Source organism: Thalassophryne amazonica, chromosome 16, assembly GCF_902500255.1.
Source record: "Thalassophryne amazonica chromosome 16, fThaAma1.1, whole genome shotgun sequence".
NCBI lineage: Eukaryota > Metazoa > Chordata > Actinopteri > Batrachoidiformes > Batrachoididae > Thalassophryne > Thalassophryne amazonica.
This window is the reverse complement of record NC_047118.1, coordinates 43855102-43871158: the sequence shown is the minus strand read 5'-3', so window position 1 is coordinate 43871158 and position 16057 is coordinate 43855102. Positions and strand designations below refer to the sequence as shown.

General features: G+C 42.3%; 1 protein-coding gene across 1 annotated transcript in view; it reads right to left on the bottom strand.

The window, feature by feature from the left end:
- Positions 1–231: 231 nt before the first annotated feature.
- tnrc18 (trinucleotide repeat containing 18) overlaps positions 232–16057 on the bottom strand; it is a 121086-nt gene continuing 105260 nt past the window's right edge. Inside the window, exons 15-25 of the mRNA XM_034191350.1 lie at positions 15716–15841; positions 15039–15180; positions 12804–12921; positions 11733–11808; positions 11550–11658; positions 10002–10118; positions 9489–9641; positions 5814–7540; positions 3943–4179; positions 3478–3552; positions 232–2285 (exon numbers count right to left, since the gene is read on the bottom strand). Coding sequence (XP_034047241.1) covers positions 2079–2285; positions 3478–3552; positions 3943–4179; positions 5814–7540; positions 9489–9641; positions 10002–10118; positions 11550–11658; positions 11733–11808; positions 12804–12921; positions 15039–15180; positions 15716–15841 — 3087 coding nt within the window. The 3' untranslated portion in view covers positions 232–2078. The remainder of the gene's footprint in view (positions 2286–3477; positions 3553–3942; positions 4180–5813; positions 7541–9488; positions 9642–10001; positions 10119–11549; positions 11659–11732; positions 11809–12803; positions 12922–15038; positions 15181–15715; positions 15842–16057) is intronic.

Sequence of the window (16057 nt, the reverse complement as noted above, 5' to 3'; positions counted from 1 at the left end):
TGACTGAGTGAACAATATGGAACTGCTTGCTGATTCCAATCCCAAGTCACCAGGTGTCTTAAAAGCATGTATTTGTGGGTGGGAGCTAAAAAAAAATTATTCAGACAAAACAATTTTAAGGTCCTTAAGAAACAGAACTGCAGCGCCCTGTTATTTTAAATGGAAAGGACCTGGTGTTCACCTCCACCCACAATTATGACACTTCATACTGCATTTTTTTTTTTTTTAAAGAAGTTTACCATTTTTAATCTCTTTAGGATTAATGCTCAGAAGCATACAGGATTTCACATCCGTATGTTGCTATGGATTCAATAATTTGATCTCAAAAGCGAAGCAGTGTGGGGCCTGTTAGTACTTAGATGGAAGACCTCTTTGGAATACCATGGGCTGTGTGTGCTTCTCCAGGTAAAACTGGAGTTGCACCAGGAAGGGCATCCGGTGTAAAATGTGCCAAAATCTTAATGCGGATCTGGTGCTATCCACTGTGGTGACCATAAAGAAATGGGAGCAGTCGAAAGGACAACAACAACAGTTTCAGGTTGAGCCTTGGAGTGATGGTGCAGTCTTTTAGGAAAGTTCTTTAAGTACAGCTATTTCACATGTTCGGTATAACACAAGTTGTTTCAGGCCTCGAGGTTCTACAGGTATAGTGATGCAATTATGGGATTTTGAGTTCTTTCAACCTCTCCCTTTTTGATTTGGGTTGCTGCCGCAGATTAGACATGGACCTGCACATTTATTTGGCATAAGTTTTATACCGGATGCCATTCCTCATTAGGAACAGCAGCCGGTCATCATCAATTCCACATAACTTGGAGAATGGGCACAAGTGGTCTTGAATCGGTAAGCATCAGTTTTCTAAGCAAGTGCATGAACCACTTGGCTACCATGCCGAACTGTGGATGTCGCATTAAAAAGCCAGGTGATATTTTACCATTAAAAGACTAAGAAATTAAAAAACATACATTATTCTTTTCAAAGAACTGGATACAACAAAGTTAATTACGCTGATAGGACAACCGCAGCAATATTGCAAACATGACGGATGTTCAACTTCAACAGGAATACATGGGGCATGATGAAAACATCAATTTTCAACATGTCCTGAATGCAGCACTACAGAGGCTTCTGTTGGTTCAGAGTGTGTGTGTGTGTATTTTTGAGGTTCATTTCCTTGTGTGTTGTTGGGCAAACAAGAATATGTACCATGAAATTCAAAGTAAAATCAGAGTAGGGTTCTTTTCCCCCACTTCCCAACCGCCAGCAGATTTCGCCTTTAAAAAAACTCAAGGATGAAAATGGGAAGTGCTTTAAAGGTTCCTTCCTCTCTCTCTCTCTTCAGCCTGAGTTTGTGATGGATTCTAAAGTTTTAGTGGCGCACAGACAGACGTGCCTGAGCTCAGATTGTCGTAGGGAATCGAGAGGGTTGAATTAAAGGAGGACAGAGTCTGAAGCCTTTTAAGTGCTCTCTGTTGGACAGCATTGCAATGGAGCAGCTCCCCCTCTCGCTTTTTCTGTGCATCTTTGTCTCTCTTTGCGTCTGTCGCTCCTGCTGTTCTGTAGATACATTTACGATGACTGTAACATCACTACAGCAACATCACAACGTCACACCACCACTGCGTGTTTGTCAGTCGGACCCTCGCTCCTTTATCATTCACAGTTCATTAAAGCTTCTCGACTGTTTAAAAACTACTCTCACATAAATCTATTACACGAAAATAAAACACTCATATTTTCTTCTAGATAACTGGGTATTACATGGGGGGGTATTTACACGTGAGTGTATATATGTATCTGTGTTTGTATGTAAGAAGCAAAGGATGAATAGGTGTTGATGGTGTTTGCGTGGTTGTGTGCAAAAGTTTCAGGAGACATTATACTTTTAATACTGTCTGTTGTGTCTCCTGTCTGTAGTATTAGCTGATGATGAAAATGTAGAAGTGTAACGGAGTGATTAAGTTCACCAAAACATGACTGAAAGTTCGACTGTGAATGAAGGTCAGTGATTAGACTTGCAAAGACCGCTGGTCGAGGTACAAGTCAGTTTCTCGGGTTCTTGAAGCGCATCTGTTCGTTCAGCAGATAACTGGGACTCCATCTGTGTTGAAGATCATGCCCGTGGTTGGTTCGTAGGTCCCAGCCAGATAGTAGAGGTCCTCGCTGTCGGCGTAGCGGCGCATGTGGGTCATCTGCTCATACTCCTCCACGCTCACCACCAGGCACTTGTGGCTGACCGTCTGCACGTCATTCTCGTCGCTGTGAGAAGACTGGTACAAGGCGCGCTGCAGCAGACACGCAGAGAGAGTTATTCTAAAATGATGTGGGTAAGATGAAGGCGAGCATCTGAATCTAGACCCTCAAGACAAAGTGCCACTGCTTTTCAGCCCTAGAGGCCTAAGCAGCTCTGATACTTGGTAGCAGAGTTTGGCAGCTTTTCACACTACAATGGGCCAAATAGTTTGGTGCATCTTGTCCGATTTCTCCAGGAAACTCTCAACTGGACGCATTTGGCACAGAGTCCTCCTGAGCAGGCTACCATGGCTGGTCCACACTCGGCTCAGGATAACCCAGGCCAAGATGGAGCAACTCGGCACAACTCTGGGTGAACTTGGTGAAGACTCCGTACTTAACTCTTGGCATCTCAAGGTAACAGTTTCAGTGTTCTGCTTTAAACTGGTAGGGGAGCTGGTAAGATTGGAGGCTGCTTTGCGTAGTGCCTACGCCACAACACTCCAAGCCAGGCAAGAAGTGGCCAAGGCAGACAGGAGTCTGGTCGAGTTCTGGGTATTTTTGAACATGCTCAAAACCAGCACGTCTTTAATGGATCACTCATGACTTGTGCTGGTTTATGACAAGCAGCATGCTGACCTTCCCTTAAACACACGAGCCAGCTCAAGAAAACAACGCCAAACCTGGCCACATTTTAGACCAGCTTAATCAACAAGACCAGTTTTAAAAGCACCTCTTCAGTCAATTACATGGTTATAAGAAAAGTGGGCTGTGGTATTTTGTAGAGAACATAAAGCCCTTATTTTTGTAGTTTTGAGTTTATCAATCAAATATTTTCTGAGCATTACAGTTTTTCAGATAAGGAGGAAACCGCTACTATTACTGGACACTGTTTAGTTAATGTGGTGCATTGACATACTGGTGGTCACACATTAGCATCACCTCATTTACTTGTTATTACTTTCACCCAGCTGACAAATGGGTAATGGACTTGGCTGGGCAAGTAACCTGCGTCAGACTAGAGCCCCATCTATGTGTTGTTGTAGACTTTGATCCACTTCAAGCTATGAAATCTGGAGAGCGCACCGGCACCAATGTACAGGATTTGCTTTCTCTACTTGTAAGTAGTCAAATGTGCGATATCAACATAACAATGTCCAGAATAAATGATGGCATACTCCTCATCTGAAAGTCTGTTAATTTCCAGAAAACCATCAGTTGAAGTGGGAATTGAAAAGGTCTCACCTCCATAAAGTCTTTTCTCTGGATAGAAGAGTGCAGAGCTGCTGGCAAAGACTGACCACACATCTGATCCCAGTTCTGCAGACAAACAAGTAAGTTTAGTACCCATCAAACACACAACATAGCTAATGCATAAAAAGTCCTGAGCTGGATCACTCATCCGGCTCATGACATTTAGCCCTGCCTAAGAGGTTTTGCTTTTTGTGTCTGTGCGCTTGAGGCGGCAGTGTTCAGAAAACAATGGATAGGCCTTCATTCCATTGTAAGATTTGCAGGAAAAAGCAGAACCACAAACATTTAAATTCGTTGTTTTTAACACTACAAGACCATCTTGAATCCAGATGCAATGTATTAAAAAGGTAAATTCATTTTCATTTCTTCATAGTAATTCCTTTATTACTGACCTTGGGTAAATTTTATGAACAGTTTGAACTTTCTTTGATCTAAACTCAAGCGTCAGGCTCATACCTTCTTGTCGATGAGTTTCTTGCCGGGGTTTGTCTCCTCTGGATGGTAGAACCAATTCACCCTGACCACCATGTTGCTGCCCCAGGACTCCCACATGCTCTGGATCCGCCCGATGAAGGGTAGGTTGGGCCGGCCAGCAGACAAGAACACAGCACAGTCACCAATCCGGATCATTTCACGGCCACGCACAATGGCCTTATAGAAGAGCTTCTTTGCTTTTCCCTTCATACCACGTCTCTGGAGGTTAAAGAAAGACAGGATGGTCAAAGAATTAAAGGAGGATTACTTGGATGAGTACAACAGATTTTGTCTGTACTCTGGTTTGACATACAATAATACAAAGATTTTAAATAAACTGAAACAACAGAGTTGTGTACTGCTGCATCCCTACAGGATGCCTAGTCTGGATTATTTATCACACCACCAAGGAGATTTACAGCTGTTGATCACAACCATGTAGCAATTTGGGCTTCAACAGACTGATAGGAGTACCCAGGATGTGATCCAGGTCCTATGAGCACAACCTGCTCTCTCCAAGGAGTAGGTTGTCCTGTGTTGGATTTCTTGGCTCCTGTTTTTCACTGTATGCCGAAAAGTAATGTTTTGTACTCCTCACCAAATAATTTGTAAAAAAAATAAATAAATTCTAACATTAAATAATATATATTTTTTAAGTCATGGTTCTGCCCCTTCATCTGGGTCTACCCCAAAATTTACTGGCATCCATTTTATTAGCAACATTTTGTGAAAATTATAGGCAGCAAAATTCAAGTAAAGTTCCTGCACCCACCACTTACATATAACTTAAAATACTGCATAATTTGAACATGATGAGTGAGTGGATTATTAGTAGTGACGATACCATTCCATTGGCCTATGCTTTCAACATTTATTTTTGTTTATTGATTGCTGAAGTGAGGTACCATGCCATTAGTCTATCTTTTCCAAAAGAAATTCTCTATGCATTTTCCAGAAGAAACTGAATCACTGGCATGCTGGCATTTCTGTTGAGGACTGAGAATCAAAGAATTTACCTCACTATAATCTATCAGACATAGTGATCCTCGACTTCACCTCCCTACCTTCTTATAGTACATTTCCTGTGTTGTTTCTCTTTTCTTTTCTTCCTTTAAAGTCCTAAAGTAAAAAGGGCATCTGCTTTGTTGTTGTTGTCTCTCGAATTATGTGGTTTCTGGGGAATTCCCTTTAGTAACAGAATCTAAGTAACATTTGTTCTGTTTGTCAACAAATTTTTTAGGGATTTGTTGCTCAAAAAGGGTCAAAACTGCAACATTCTGTGAGGCTTTAATGTCTGATATTTTGTAATCTATGTATGTGGACTGTCATTGGGAATAAATAAGCAGCCTGCATGCAAATTTCGAGCTGCCTGGAATATGTAACAGCTGGGATAACTGTGGCCGTAGAAAAGTTAATTATATTTACAGATATTGGGGAGTGGGGGGTTGGGGCAGAGTAAGGGTCCACTGTTGAAGACATTTTAAAAATGTCTATATATATATATGTAGTTAACAACTAAAACATCATTCAGTCTACTACTGAGTGTGTTTTTATTGCTATAATTCTGCACTAAGTGGGATTGATGAGACATTAAAAAAATCTGTTCATTATTTACTTCACATGAAGGATTGGACTGAAGGTGTTTTTCTTAATGCATGGCAGAGCTGTTAAACTGACAAGCATGTCATGTACAATGGATTGATTTTTACTGTGCTTGCATTCTGCTCTGTGGACAACTATTGTTTCCTATTACAGCTGTAGTTGCTGAGGAGGTGATAAACTTTCCAATTCAGCTACAGAAAAACATTCCATTATCCAGACATGCTTTTGGTCTAACAGGGATTTCCCCTCACCTGAGTGGGTTTTCCAAACCACTTCCACAGCTGCCTGGCTGGAAGGAAAGCAGATATTTTTGGCCTGTTCTCTACGCTGGGAAGCCGCTGGCGTTTGGCCAGCTCCTTGGTGGTGGGGAGGTGAACCCCCTCCCTCCGCTTTGGTCTCCCCACCTTTCCTTCTCCTCCACAGGGCTTAGGTTTAGGAGGACGACCCCTTTGCCCTGAACCCTTTCCAGTGGCTGGTTTTGCAGGTTTAGCATTAGCAGGAGCAGTCGGCGTTGGAGAGGTTGAAGGGGACGGGGACTGTGAGGGAGGAGACAGGGTGTCTTCCACTTTTACTTCTGCCTCCTCCTTCTTCACCTCCTCATCTTCTTTCATTTCTTCTTTTGATTGGTCCTCTACATGAGGAGGAGAGATGGGGTCTGGGAGAGGTGCAGGGGTCTGCTCATCATCTGAGCTACAAGAGGAGTCATCAGTAGACGAAGAGGATGAGGAGGAGGAGGATGAAGAAGATGAGGAGGAACCAGAGCAGGATGATGAAGAGGACGAGCAGCTGGAGGTGCATTTCTTCTTCTTCATCTTCCCCTTCTCTCCTTCTTCCTCTGACTCAGAGCTGCTGCTACTCTGAGACTCCTCTTTCATCCTTCTCTCTTCCATTTTCCCCACTTCCTTCCGCTCCTCTATTTTGTCTCTCTCCTCTCTCTTGTCCATCTCTTGACCTCTGCTCCCAGTGCCACAGCTCTCTGCCTTCTCCTTAGACAGAGCTGGTGCGGAGTCTTTCTGTGGTGGGTCAGTCTCTCTCTCTGGGGCTCTTGGCTTGGCCTTTAACATTTTTGGATTGGATGCACCTGTGGTAATAGGGGTGTGGTCACGCCTGAAGTTCTTCTCCCCCAGAAGCATCATAGCCTTTGTCTTCTTGGTTTTTGGGGAGGTCACACCTTCATGGTCAAGTTTCACGAGGGGCTCTGCAGATAGGGGCTTCCGCCTCACCACAGAACCTATGTCACTTTTCCCTGTGCTTGGTTTGGGCCTGGAGATAGCTGAAAGCGGGTCGGATGGCATCTTCAGTTTGGGTCTAGGTGCAGATGAGGGTGTAGACAGGGAAGATGTTGAAGGTCTAGGAGTCAGTGAAGAAATGGGTTTGCCTGATGACAGTCTGGAGATTGGGCTAGACATGAGACTAGAGCCTAGGCTTGGCCTGGAACCGCTCTGGTGGTCTGACATGGATTTGGGTTTCACTGTGGAAGCAGAAGTGGGTCTGGGCATGGAGGCAGCGCTGGGCTTCAGTGCAGGAGATGATGTTGCCATACTGGGCCTCGACATGGGTCTGATGGCGGTGAGACTGCTGTTCTCCCTTTCTCTGCGCTGGCTGTTGTATGAGCTGAGGTTTGGCTCACTGTACAGATCCACAGTCAGGACCTTACCATAGGTGGAGGGGTAGAGAGAGGATGGCAGAATACGGGCTGGTTTAGTAGCAGAAGAGTGGGCTGAATTGGGCTTCCTGGGCACTGGGGTGGGTGTAAGGTTGGGGCTACTCGTGCTGGCTGTGGAGCTCTTTCGGCCTGGCTTTGCCTGGGTTCCCATTGTTGGACGGGATGGGTGGCAGGATTTCTCCTGGTCTGCTTTTTGGACAGAGGAGGCCCGTTCCAGTGCTGGCTTGGCTGGAGTCTGGGGTCTTTCCGCCGGCTGAGTGGAGGAAGATGGTGGATCAGATTTCTCTCGACCATATGGGTTCACAGAGGTCTCTGGGGAACCAAACAAAAACACAAATCAACAGCACAGCTTTAAGCGTGACCAAAGTACACTGTAAATGACTTTCCACTGGATATGCTGATGTTTTCTTTTGTGTGGTTTTGGGATTTTTGGGGTCTGCAGCCTCACATGCTGATGAATCAGAGACAAATCACCAAGGAAATGATTCCAAAAAGAACACATGTAAGAACTGCTTATCCAGTAGAAACACTGAAAGAATCAGCAAAAGTAGACATGCCGACGAGTGAGTGACTGATCTTTATGGTACAACAAAAGGCTGAAATACAGACACCGCCGATGACAGCGTTGCTATTTTGATAAATGTTCGGAGCCTTGAGATATTTTTACATATGCTGTTATTTTAAAAGACAGGAAAAGCTCATTGAAAAGCAAACATGACAAATGCATTTTTTATTGTGGCTCTTTAATGATATATTAAAATAAGGATGCAACTTATTTATATCGCTTCCAATAATTATGTCACATGAGGCCCATTAGTGACTGTCTGAAATGTTGCAGTACAGGGAAAAAACAAAACAAAACATTAACAAGGAGTGCTGAACCAAAATCAATCTTTTTTACGTAGACACACCTGGCTTTTGTGTGTAGAAATGTCCACAGCACTATGAAGACCAGAAGGCAGCATATAAAATAATAAAAAGATATAAAGCTTTATTGTACTACTTTTATTTAAATCTACAGTGTGTACCATTTAGAGGTGTTTATTAGCAGAAATGGAACACAGCATTAGGGGTCTCCAATTGGTTCAAAATGCTGCTGCCAGACTTTTGACAGAAAGCAGAAAGTTTGACCACATTACACCCATTTTGGCATCTCTTCACTGGCTTACTGTCTCTGTGAGATCAGAGTTTATGGTTCTGCTATTAGCCTATAAAATTGTTCATGGACTGGCACCTCCCTACTTAGCTGATTTAGTTAAACCCTACGTACCGGCCAGGGCTTTGCGTTCGCAGGATGCAGGACTACTTTGTGTCCCTAGGGTGAATAAAAAGTCTGCAGGTCATAGAGCTTTCTCTTATCCTGCCCCTGTTCTGTGGAATGATCTTCCGGCATCAATAAAGCAGTCAGATTTTGTGGAGACTTTCAAGTCCAGATTTAAGAGGCACTTGCTTTCCCTTTCGTATGGCTAGTATATTGGAATATTATGTTACTGCGCTTTTTACTTTTTTTACCCTGTTATTGTGCCTTAATCTTTTAATTATTTTTATTTTGGTTTTTTGTGTGTGTGTGTGAAGCACCTTGAGGTGAATCTGTTTTGATTTGGCGCTATATAAGTTGAATAAATAAAGCATTCATAACCATCTGTTCTAGAGTATAAATACCTGTAACAACGAACTGTGTTTTCATAAGAGTTTAGAAAGAGCATCATGCAATTTGTAACTTCACCACTAGATGGCACTTCATTCTGCACACTGTTGATTTAAAGTGCTTCTTCATAATTTTTACCTGTAGTGGAAAGCACTGGCTTCTCTTTCTTTCAATAATAAAAACGGACTTCCTTGAAAATATTTGACAGATAGGAGGAACTGCTTAGTGGATTAAGACAATAATAATAATAATTTGAATGAACTCTTCATCAAGACTACAAAGCAGTAAGTCCTGTAGAAGCTCTGAGGTCCGTCTGTCCGGTGCTTATCCTGGTTACTGTAGTGTGAAGTGGATGAGAGTCTACCACTCCCCCTGAACGGAAGGTACACCACTAAATCTTAGGTTATTTATTATAGGTTAGTTACAGGGTGGTACCAATTTACAGGTGGTGTACTTGGGCGATGTGGAAGAAGTATTTTTATCCAAGTACAAACAAAGAAGTAGCGTTAGCCCAACTCTTTCACCACTCAACCACCTGGAATTTTGACGACAATGTCACAAAACTATCAGTCTTCATTCATCAATTCAGAGTAAGTGGTTTCAGTAACTCACCAGGTTTTGCTTTTGGTTTACGACCAGGTTTTCCTTTGATCTTTGGAGTGGCCTCCTCTGGTTTTATTCCAGCCTCTTTGCCCTCTTTACTGCATTTTCGGACTCTCCTCCTGGAGCAGCTGGCCACGAGCAGCGCAGGGGACGGCTCAGCACCTGGCCAGAAACCGAACCAGTAATTGGGTCAGACCTGATGGGGTCAAGCAGACACCCCCCACCAAATCCTGCTCCTGTTACCACAACTACATGCTCGAAAACATCATTACCGCTGTAGGAAAGAGTCATTCCGTTTTACACATTCACCCCTCACATTGGGGTGAATGTGAGCCATTATTGTAAAGCGCTTTGAGTGTCTGATGTAGATGGAAAGCGCTATATAAATGCAGTCCATTTACCATTTTACGCAGTCAGTCCTGAATGAAGGCACGGATTCAAATTGTACTGTGTCAACCACTTATTAAACACAGCCTACATGACTGACCACAGTGTTTATACAGTTAAAAAAAAAGTTCTCACAGTGGATCTTGTAGTCTGGTGGCAGCAGTCTGATGTGGGAGAGCGGGATGCGTCCTGTGTCACCATCATCAAACTCTACAGTGATGAGATCATCATTCTCGTCGATATCTGAGCTTCCTGCAGCAAACAAGAACCAGCCAAAGTCAGCAAACACTAAAGTAAATAAATAAATGGAAGTGTAGACAAATGCACTGATACGCCTCAGTAACAACCACTGAATGGCGCGGGTTTTAATACATTTTCTAAATGGTTAAATCTTTAGTAGTTCTTTTTTAAATCCTCACTCAGTTGGTATAATTGCATCATTTGCTGAAGCGGTGTCGTTTCTCACCGCTTGTGACAGTAAAGACCACTGACTTGAAACAGTCATTTATGTATAATCTAAACATAACCGTTTTGCTCCCATCAAGATAAAAGACTCTAGTGCTTTACACGCTAAGGGGACAGCTCACAAAACGCTTACATTTGTTGCTGGTGCCAGTTACAATAACACTGTATATGTAAATACTTCATAAGTCATGCTGAGAGGTAAAGCTGATGGTAGTGGTTCCCCGAGCACCACACCATGATTAAAATGATGCGTGTCTGCCCGCATCGCATGCGTCATGCAGAGTTAGCCACAGCTGTGGTCATAAGTTTACATAAGCACGTCGTGGACACGAACACCATGGCAATACTGTGGTTTCAGTGATTTCTTTCAACTGTTCTTTTTTTTATGAGGCCAAATGATTGCACAACACAAGTTTTGATTAATTTTAGGCTTTCTGATTTCGAAAAACACGGTCAAAATGAATATTTTGTTGAACATCCCTTAGCAAATTTCACCTTGACCAACATTTGGTAGCCATCAACAAGCTTCTATCAGAAATCTGTTTGGGTATTTGACCACTCGTCTTTGTAGAATTGGCAGCATTCAGTTAAATGTGTTTGTTTGCTGGCATGGAAACAAACAGCATAAGTGTATTTATGATTGACAACACATTTTATGTAGTCGGTGCTATAGCTCTTGTGTTAATTTGGAGATTTAGATACTAAGTGGCAGGCAGTTGAATGTTGAACATGCATATTGTATATTCAACATTCAACTGCCAGCCATTTAGTAGCTAAATGCATGTTTTTAACAAGAGCAATCTGAGATTTCTGACATCCACCAATCCAGATCTGGATCACCTCCAAAATTCAGTGGAGTCTTCTATTTGTGGTGAAAATTTCGTCAAAATCTGTGCAGTAGTTTTGATGTAATCCTGCTAACAGACAGGAAAATAAATAAACAAATAAAGGCTGATCATTTTATTACATCTCTGGCAGACATAATTATCAAGGGGAAATTTTTTTAAATCTTTGTGTTCTTCTGCACAAGTACCAATTGGTTTACAAAATTATTTAAATACATTATAAAAATTTCTCAGTTTTTTTTTTTTTTTTGCCACTCCAAATCTAATGTAAAGGCAGAGCTCTCCAAATGATCTTACAAAGATGTCAGAGTTGTTGGAAAAACGTATCAGTTAAACAGTGTTTCTGGTTTAGCTGACTGTTCAGACTCTGTACCGTTAACAACAGTGCCGGGGTAAAGGCAGCGGTACTGCTGGCTCCAGTACGCAGCAATGCGGGTGCCCTCAGGGAGATAGCGCACCGATGGAGGCTTCACATCTATGATCTGCACACAGTGAATAAAGATGTGTCAACACCACACATCATCACACACTCAGTGGAGATATTCCATTTACTCACAGCCTCCTGCAACAGTTGTTCCAAGCAGTAGATGTGCGGTCGGTTCCCTCGCTCCCCCTCAACCACCACGCTGTATCTGTAGGGGCGACAAGGTCATAACGTGAGGGTGGAGTCAGCAATCTGAGGTCAGGGTGCAACTGCTAATGGTTTTAAAATGGCTGTCAGGCAGCTATGTTGGAGTCCTGCTTTGTTTCATTTCAACATCACATCAGAAGAATATTTCTAACCCTCTCCAGTTGTTTGCAAGGAAACTTCCAAAAACATTAAAATTCTGGCAGGAAACATCCACAGCAGAGCACAACCCACATGCCCCCAAACCTTGAATTAATCCCCTCTGTACTGACCTTTGTGTTTTCATGAATGCATAAATCTGGATATTTGCAAAATTATTTAATCTACATGTAAATGCACAAATTATGCAAGATAATTATGTAAATATAACAACACATCACATAATAAAGGCTGCATGACTATTTAAACACATACCTGCCCAAGTTCACAAACTGTAACCACTCAAAAATCCAATTAGCAGAGCTTGTTAAAGGACCTCTAGCAGCCTTGTTACAGTGCCCCCAAATGGCAGCTTTCAGACAGATGGCTGTGTTAATTTAAACATGCAGGTCTACAGTCACGCGATTTTGCAGCTTGCTGCAGACCGTTTAATTGACGTTGCTCAACAAACAGTCTCAACAAATTGTGTTTGACATCTTTTTAAATGTGCCTGCTTACTAGTAAGTATTTTTTTTCCAGCACTATTCTACATAATCATTTGCACTCTGTCAAAAGACGCTAGACTATTTGCTGAGTAGGTTTTCCACAGAAACAATTCTAAAAGAACTCTTTTTCAGCATAACTTAAACAATAAACTAGAACTCATCCATATACTGTAACACCACCACACTTTGCACTGCCTGATTTATTGAAACTCCTGCAGGCTTGCAACACTTCCTTAATCTGCACAAAAAATATGAATTGGATGCATAAAATTGCTTTTAATGTGAAGAAAGTATCCATTGATAGTTTTTTATGCACATGCATGAAAATTAAATGTGTCTCTGTGTGTGTTCTCACATGTCAGGAGAGTGGACGGTGTTCACATGACCAGCATACAGTAGTTGGTCATCCATGGGGATCAAAACTCTGAGTCCGTCCACCAGAGAATCCTTATCCAACACACACTGCACTGGTGCTGAAAAGGACACACAGAAATTATTGGTAAATTCATGCATTTATTCCAATTATGTCCAAAGAGTATGATATATACACCAGATGGTGTCGGGACCAGAGAGGACAGTCTTCTGGGAATTAGCCAATTTCCATATGTGGACGTTATTACATTAATATGGCTCGTCAGTAGTCAGACAAGCAGGGGTGGTGGCCAAGTGGTTAATGTGCTTGGTTTCAGTTCAGAAGGCTCCGGGTTCAAATCCCATCCCTGCCACATTTCTCCATGTAATGTGGAGTTGCGTCAGTAAGGGCATCCGGCATAAAACCTGTGCCAATTCAACATGCAGATCCACCTTGGATTTGCTGTGGCGACCCCGAGTGCAAACAAGGGAGCAGCCGAAGGGACTTACTTTTACTAGTAGTCGGACAAACTATGGCTGTGTCTCAATTCAGGGACTACGTACTACTAAGGGCTGTGTCCCACAAAACTCTACAGGCTTTAGGCCGTCAAGTGACAGCAGAGGCCTAACAAAATGAGACCATGTAGCCCGCGAAGTCATTAGCATATTATGGTCAGTATATTTGCTGTGGCGACGCAGAGTCCAAACAAGGGAGCAGCTGAAAGGACTTATACTGCAGCAGACAACTAAAACAATCCTTCAAATGGTGATACAAGCACCAAATTCAGCACAAATACTCCTTCGACATTACTCTTCTGAAAAAAGCAATTGTCCACTTGAATTTTCAATAGGCAGTCAGGTAGGGGTCAATTGAAGAATTACACAGGGTTCAAAATTAAACGATGCTCCAAACATATTGAACACTACACCACATTATTTGTCTGATCATAAATATTCCAAAAAGGTACAGTTTGGACTACGTATGACTGACTGTTATGGAGTTATGGGGTAAAAACAGCAAGAATGGTAGCAAACTTCAATTTCAGTTTGCACAGGGGTCAAAAGTTGCTTCAATTTTGGTTAAAAAAAAGTGCAAATTATTGGTTGAGCCAATAGGATTAATAAATGGAATAGTTTTGACTGTGTTGAATGATTGGTCTCCAAAGTAAATGTCAAACAATGTCAACATCCATTGGATTCTACGACATGTGACATATTTAACCCCATAATGTGAAAGCTAAGCATGACACATGGTGCAAACTACTGCTTTTAAAAATCTTATTAACTCAACCAATAAGTTCCATCACTTTTTTTTTTTTTACCAAAATTAGAGCAACTTTATCTTTTGGCCCCTGTACAAACTGAAATTGACCTTTGTCACCATTCTTGCTGTTTCTGCCCCATAACTCCATAACATTCAGCCACAGATCGTCCAAATTATACCTTTTTGGAAGCTTTGCAATGGGATGAATAAGTTGGAATACTTTTCAATATGACTGGAGTGTCTTTTAATTTTGACCCCTGTGTAATTGTTCAATTGACCCCCTACCTGGCTGCCTACTGAAAATTCAAGTGGCCAATCAGTTTTTTCAAAAGAGCAATGTCTAAAGCCCCTTTCACACTGGGCCTGCTTCAAGTTGCATATGCTGCATATCTAATAACGCAGGAATGTGCGTCAGTTGTGCGCAGCGTGGGGGGGGGGGGGGTTTGAGGAGGTGAGAGCGCCGAGGAGTTAACGTCAACAGCTGACGGCTACCATCGCAGTTAATGTCAACAGCTGACGGCTACTACCGCAGTTAATGTCTACAGCTGATGGCTAATGACACAGTTAACGTCTACAGCTGAAGTTTACAATCAACCACCGTTAGCCTGACTGCATAAAGCACTGCTAACAGCACTTGGCACATTTAATAGTTTGTCAGTCCATGTAAATTGTAAATGTTAGCATGGTTAGGATATGGAGCATATTACGGTTTGCATATTCAGAAATACGGTAAAGATTAATATATACAGCCATGTCAACAGTGTCCCTAATAGTTGGCTAGAACCACAGTTAGCATGAACTGCTAACCTTTATCATCAACCATGGTTAGCGTGACAGTGTTAACAGCATTTAGGTCTATTTAAATAAGGTTCGTACATGTCATTTGAAGATCATTTCTGGTATAAATAGTGGAACACTCCACATCTGAAAATCCGGTAATTCCAAGAAAACGTTAACAGCTGACCGTGCACTGACCGGGTGTGGTCGACCTCTCTGATAAGCTGTTGCTACATGATGGGAGCAGCTCATCTTCACTGAAGCTGCTGTCCTGGTTGGGCTCAAAGTCTTCGTCTGCTGCCATACTCTCCATCAGACGGCTCACTGCTCCTCTGGAAGGCTTCGGGGTGGGAGCCAAAGAGACCAAGGTCTAATGTCATAAGCCTGGAATGTGCCATCCTCTATAACAGTTACCTCAGTGATTATGAACATCCTCCACTTGACATTTAATTTTTTCCTAAAATGGTACGTCAAATTAATTTGAAGCAGCCCACCAAACTGCCTTCTAAATCAAACATATTACAGCACGTATGCTCTCGAACACAGCATACTCACCACCACACAAATTTTCTGCACACACTTTTGCACACATGCCCTATTCAAAGTTTCCAAAATACACACATATTTTTTCCCAGTGGCAGATGGATAACAATGCAATGATTCAGTGCAAACTAAACAATGCAGGAGGTTGACTCTATTTTTCTCCACCAGGAAAGTGTTAATTACAACACCAACACACCATCACTTAGTTTCTTAAGACTTATTGTTTCAGTGATTCTGCAGGCACGCTCTTCCTGTGCGGTACTTTTATCCCTGCCAGCATAATTAAGTTTTCCTCGATGCCGACTTTGCAATTCATCCATCATTCCACTGACCTCTCGGGCCTTGGCCTTGGGTTTTGGTTGGCTCTTGCGTGCAGGGTTGAGGGTTAACGCGTCTGTGATGGGACTGCACAGAGTGGGCGGGCTCACAGGCAGAGGAAAGTCCTTTATCTTCTTTTTCTATTTGTCAAAAATCACAATGATAATGAGGTTATTTTCCACTTGAAGCCCCATGAGCTACAGTGCATCCGGAAGGTATTCACAATACTTCATTTTTTTTCGCAACATTTTGTTATGTTACAGCCTTATTCCAAAATGGAATAAATTCATTTTCCCCCCTCAAAATTCTACTTACAACACCCCATAATGACAACATGTTTGTTTTGAAATTTTTGT